The 4,996-nt window shown below is 42.7% G+C and overlaps 1 protein-coding gene across 3 annotated transcripts in view; it reads left to right on the top strand.

Moving 5' to 3' along the window:
* TTC19 (tetratricopeptide repeat domain 19) overlaps nt 1-4,996 on the top strand; it is a 27,628-nt gene extending 22,632 nt beyond the window's left edge. For 2 of the 3 annotated variants that reach the window (XM_006779287.2, XM_006779286.2), the window contains 3 exons: nt 2,162-2,316; nt 3,891-4,053; nt 4,701-4,996. In XM_006779287.2, the coding sequence (XP_006779350.1) occupies nt 2,162-2,316; nt 3,891-4,053; nt 4,701-4,834 (452 nt within the window). In that variant the 3' untranslated portion in view covers nt 4,835-4,996. Of the gene's footprint in view, nt 1-2,161; nt 2,317-2,555; nt 3,122-3,890; nt 4,054-4,700 lie in introns of those variants that run through there. The other variant, XM_015558358.1, reaches the window with a different exon arrangement.

Here is a 4,996-nt window from a genome sequence, read left to right as displayed (position 1 = left end):
CACCAACCGCCCCCTCCGCGCCACCAGCCCGCTCTGCGCACTCCGCACCTCAGAATTTGACTTCAGCACTGCGCCTCCTCTGAGTGTCTGTATGCGTTACTCTTTCCTCCTAGTTGTAGGGCTTCCACTCAGCCAGCGTTCCTGTGGTTCTGGGTGATGTCCGTTCCGTCTTTTAGTTTCACTTTTGAAGTGGTTGTTCGAGGTAGCAAACTCCTGCGTTAACCTATGTCGCCATCTTGGTTCCCATCTTTTTTCTGGAATTTGTTTCTTAATGTGGTATGAGGGGCAGTATAATTTTTTCCCCCTCATGGACAGGTTTTGGCTCAGGACTGCTTTATTAGTCATTCCATCCTTTTCTTACGGAGTTGTAATGACAGCTCTATATTGAGTTATCATAGATCGATGGAGTGATAGTGTTGTTTAATTCTCAAATTAACATTAATTTTCTGTTATTATATCCTTCCCATATGTAGTTCAGTACCTTTATTATTTTTAATGCTTTCTTTTTATTTGTCCATTCATTCAACCAGTCAGTCAAGAAATACTTAACTGAATGCCTGCTACATGCTGGACACGTTATTAGGCACTGAGATACAGTCACTGCCTCCTACAGCTAAATTTCTAGTGGAGGAAAAACACATAATCAACAATATCCAGTAAATTAATAACATATCCAAAGATGATGAAGTGGTACATAGATGTCATTTGAAGGAATGTGTATAGTGAGTATGCTGTTTTCTAGAGGGGTCAGGAAAGGCCTAATTGGTAAGAAATCTGAAGAATGAGAGGGAATAAATCAGCTGGCAGTCTCTGAGGGAAGAGAATTCCAGGCAAAGGAGGAAGAGGTGCAGGGCTCCGAGATGGCGCACACTCGACATACAAGTAGTTTAAACCGACTGAGTTTATAGTCTGGGATTAAGTATCTAAAATCTTAAGGGTGAGGCCTCCGTTTTATTGTCTGCTGATTCTCATTTATGATCAGACAAAACTGTTCTCTAAATTAGTGTTCTCCAGTCTTATGTGGCATTTGGTGTTTTAAGATTTTTCAGATATCGTGTGGTCAGTTCTGTAATGTGTCAGCAGGTGCTGTATTATTGCAGCCTTTATTGTTATTCTTCAAAAAATGCATCTTTAAAATGGGTCTTTAAATTTGGTCTGTGAGTTTCCATCTCATGAGTCTGATGTTCTCTGGTTTCTTACTTATTACATTGCTTTCTTTGCTTAAAACTCTTTGATTGGCCCTAGACTTTCTTTGTTGTTAACTCATTCTACTTTGAGTTTTATCATTTAATTAGACATTGCGAGGTTGTGATTTATAGGAAATACATATATGATCATTCAGATGACCAAATATATATTTCTCACATATACGTATGTGGTTTGTACAGTTCCTGGCTCTCAGCTTCCAAACCCTCAGAATTTCCTAAGTGTTGAGAGTTAGAAAAAAAAAAAAGAAAAGAGTGAGCAAAGTGTCTTTTGATATGTTAATGAGGCATTTTGGAAGTCCCTGAGGATGGGGGCTGGTTGCCAGTGGGAGCCAATCATATGATTAGAGGTTGGAACTTTCACTCTCACCTCCTGACCTCCAGAAAGGGAAAAGAGGCCAGTGGTCAATGATTTAATGTCATACCTATGGAATGAAGCCTACATAAACCTGAAAGGATGGAGTCGGGAGCGCTTCTGGTTTGAACTTGTGGAGGTGCTGGGACAGTGGTGTGCCTGAGTTATGTCCTTTTATAATAACCAGTAATCTATAAGATGTTTCTCTGAGTTCTGGGAGCTGCTCTAGCAAATTAATCAAACCCAAGGAGGAGGTCCTGGGGCCCTCTGATTTATAGCCAGTCAGAGAGAGGTACAGACAACCACCTGGATTTGCAGTTGGCATCCTGAGTTGGAAGGGTAGTTAGATAACTCCAGTTTGTAGGTACTCTGTCAGAAGCCCAGGTTACAACCAAGCCCAGGTGACACATTCTCTCTCTCTCTGAAATTGGGTCCAGGAAACAATGTAGATGTTAATCTACCAGAATTGTCAGGCCAGGAGTACTTCAGTATTTTGGCTCCTGGAAAAAAGAAAAATGAGTGGGGTAGGTTGGCCAGTTCTCTGACTCGCTTTCTGTATTGCACTTGTTATATCCCAGCAACACTCTTATTTCCTTCTCAGTGGAAGAGAAAGCCAACACCCGCCTCCTCCTCGGTATGTGCTTAGATGCTTATGCTCGCTACCTTCTGTCCTCCAAGCAGCCATCGCAGGCACAGAGGATGTATGAAAAAGCTCTGCATATTTCTGAAGAAATACTAGGAGAAAGACACCCACAGGTAAGAGAGGAAAACAGGTTTCAGACTTTCTGGGTGTAAAATGCCTCATTATTGGGGATGTCATCAGCAGGTGGTCCTTGGGATGCCCTCCTCCTCATGCCCCAGTCCATTCATCTCCTACCACTCCCCGCCCCCACCTGCTTGTTGAAGGATTTGGGACTGCTGGTGACTGGCTGGGTCTCCCAGAACCTTTTGAGGGAGGATTGGTTCCCACCGCAGAGCAACCTCTCTAAAAGCAGGTCTGGCCAGGCACCCAGGTGCTTCTGGGCTTCATAATGCACAGCACAGTATTTCAGAATACTGAATCTGACGGGGAGCAGCTCCTGAGGATCCTTGCCTCCCTTGCCTCCCAGGTGAATGACAGGAAACGGCGGGGGAGAGAGAGGGGCACGTTAAAAAAATTTTTAAGACTACTGACAGAATTTAAGCAAAGCATGCTAAGCTTTCGGTTAGAACACTAAACACATGGAATTGAGTTGAAATCATCTCTGGGTCTCTCCTCTATCAAACAACGTTTGTAGAGGTAACAAGTGGATCACTTTGTGAACGCTTGGTATTGCCAACACAATTTTAACTGGACTGGACATGTCTCAAGGTTGGGGTAGATGAGCAGGGCAAGTTATTGGGCTATGAATTACCTTCAGGAAAGGGATTTAGGGCTTAATTACAGAGTCCCTTTAATGGAGAAGAGGAGGACTTGCCTTTCTTAGTACCAACATTAAAAATTTTTTAATGGGAATCTTCCTAAAGTGGATGATATATTTCTTCTATTTTTTTCTTTTTTTAAGAAAATATATTTTTATTGATTTCAGAGAGGAAGGGAGAGGGATATAGAAACATCTATGAGAGAAAGTCATCAGTTGGCTTCCTCCTGCACGCCCCCTACTGAGGACTGAGCCCACAACCCGGGCATGTGCCCTGACCAGGAATCCAACCTTGACCTTCTGGTTCATAGGTTGATGCTCAGCCACTGAGCCACACTGGCTGGGCTATCCCTATTTCTTTTTGATGAGTCTCAGGGTCATCAGTAGGAATGATATTATGCTACAGTGCAGTGGCTGGCTTCTTAAGATTGCTGAACAGCTCTGGGCCCAGTAGTTCTGTTGGTTAGAGCCTCATCCCAGTATACCAAAGTTTGGGTTCGATCCCCAGTGACAGCACATAAATACCAACCAGTGAATGTATAAATAACTGGAATAAGTAGATGTTTTTCTCTCTCTCAAATCCATTTTAAAAAAGATTGCTGAACCTTAAATGGGATATTATAGCTTCTTTTTGCTATTATTTTTCATTTGTTTCTAATATAATTAGTTATATTAGTAAATTATATTTATCTTGTTCCTAGTTTCTAGATTTGTATCATTTTCCAGAGGGTCGAACTAAAGCTGCCCATTGTACAGTGTGAATGGTAAAGGCACCTGTTTGTAGTGGCTAATGCTCCTCCCCTTTTGTGGAATGCTAGGACAGATGAAATCTTAAGTATATTTGAAGGTTATCAAACTCCAAATTAACATTAAATCTCTGTGGGTGTTTTTTTTAATAGAAAAAGCTGCCTGTTTGTCTTCCTTGTATAGACCATTGTGCTAATGAGTGACCTGGCTACCACCCTGGATGCACAAGGCCACTTTGATGAGGCCTGTGTGTACGTGCAGAGGGCGTCAGATCTGGCAAGACAAGTAGGACATCCTGAGCTGCACATGGTGCTGAGTAACCTGGCTGCAGTTCTGATGCACAGAGGTAGGGAGCTGTGTGATCTTGACCACTTGATTTCGTTAGGGAGGGTGTTACTGGATTTATAAATCTGTGAAATGGTGTTAAGCAGTGGCAAGGGGCAGTGAGGAAGCTCCACAATTAAAAGCTAGTTGAATAATACAAAAAAGGGTGTATGTTTGGCAGAAATACCATTGTGCTCAATTGACATAACTTCTGTAGTCCTGCACTAGCTTGCTGAACCACATCAATGCAGAGAACTTTGCAATGATAGTACCTCAGTTCTGTAGTGCTTTACAGATTTCTAAATGTGTTCACACGTACAACTTAATTTATTCTTCACTGTGTACTTGTGAAGCTGGTAAGATGGAGTGTCAGTGTCTGTTAGACAGATTGTGCCATAGGACTCAGGGCCTCACCTATCATTCCCAGAAGCCTGGATGACAGGTCCTTTTTCCCCATGAGTGAAGCCCTGGGTCAGTGGAGTAAGGGCCCAGGGCTGTACTGGGCGGTAGGAGTACCACGGCACGCACTGGGTTAGAGTTCTCTACTTGTACCCCTTACAACTTCTCTGAGCCAGCACCGACCTGTATCATCACTGGTGCTTTCTCTTCAGAATCACTTTAAAAGCATACATTTTTTTCTTATTCTCCCTTCTCTCCGGGTTATTTTAGAACGATATGCACAAGCAAAAGAGATCTACCAGGAAGCACTGAAGCAAGCAGAGCTCAAAAGAGATGAGGTTTCAATACAGCACATCAGGAAAGAATTGGCTGAGTTGTCCAGAAAAAGTAGACCTTTGACTTAATCAAGCTCTGAATCCCTTTTTGTTGTAGGAAATTTCCCAGTATCGGTGGCACCCAAATCAGTGGCTTAAATGAGCGATTTTCAGCCTGTTTGTTGCAAGAATTTTTAAAACATGCAGTACCCGACTAGTCAGGGGCACTGACCTCTTTTCCCTTAGGTTGTT

The sequence above is a fragment of the Myotis davidii genome, unplaced genomic scaffold, assembly GCF_000327345.1.
Source record: "Myotis davidii unplaced genomic scaffold, ASM32734v1 scaffold129, whole genome shotgun sequence".
Classification (NCBI taxonomy): domain Eukaryota; kingdom Metazoa; phylum Chordata; class Mammalia; order Chiroptera; family Vespertilionidae; genus Myotis; species Myotis davidii.
The sequence above is the reverse complement of the archived record's forward strand: the minus strand, read 5'-3'. Positions and strand labels throughout refer to the sequence as shown.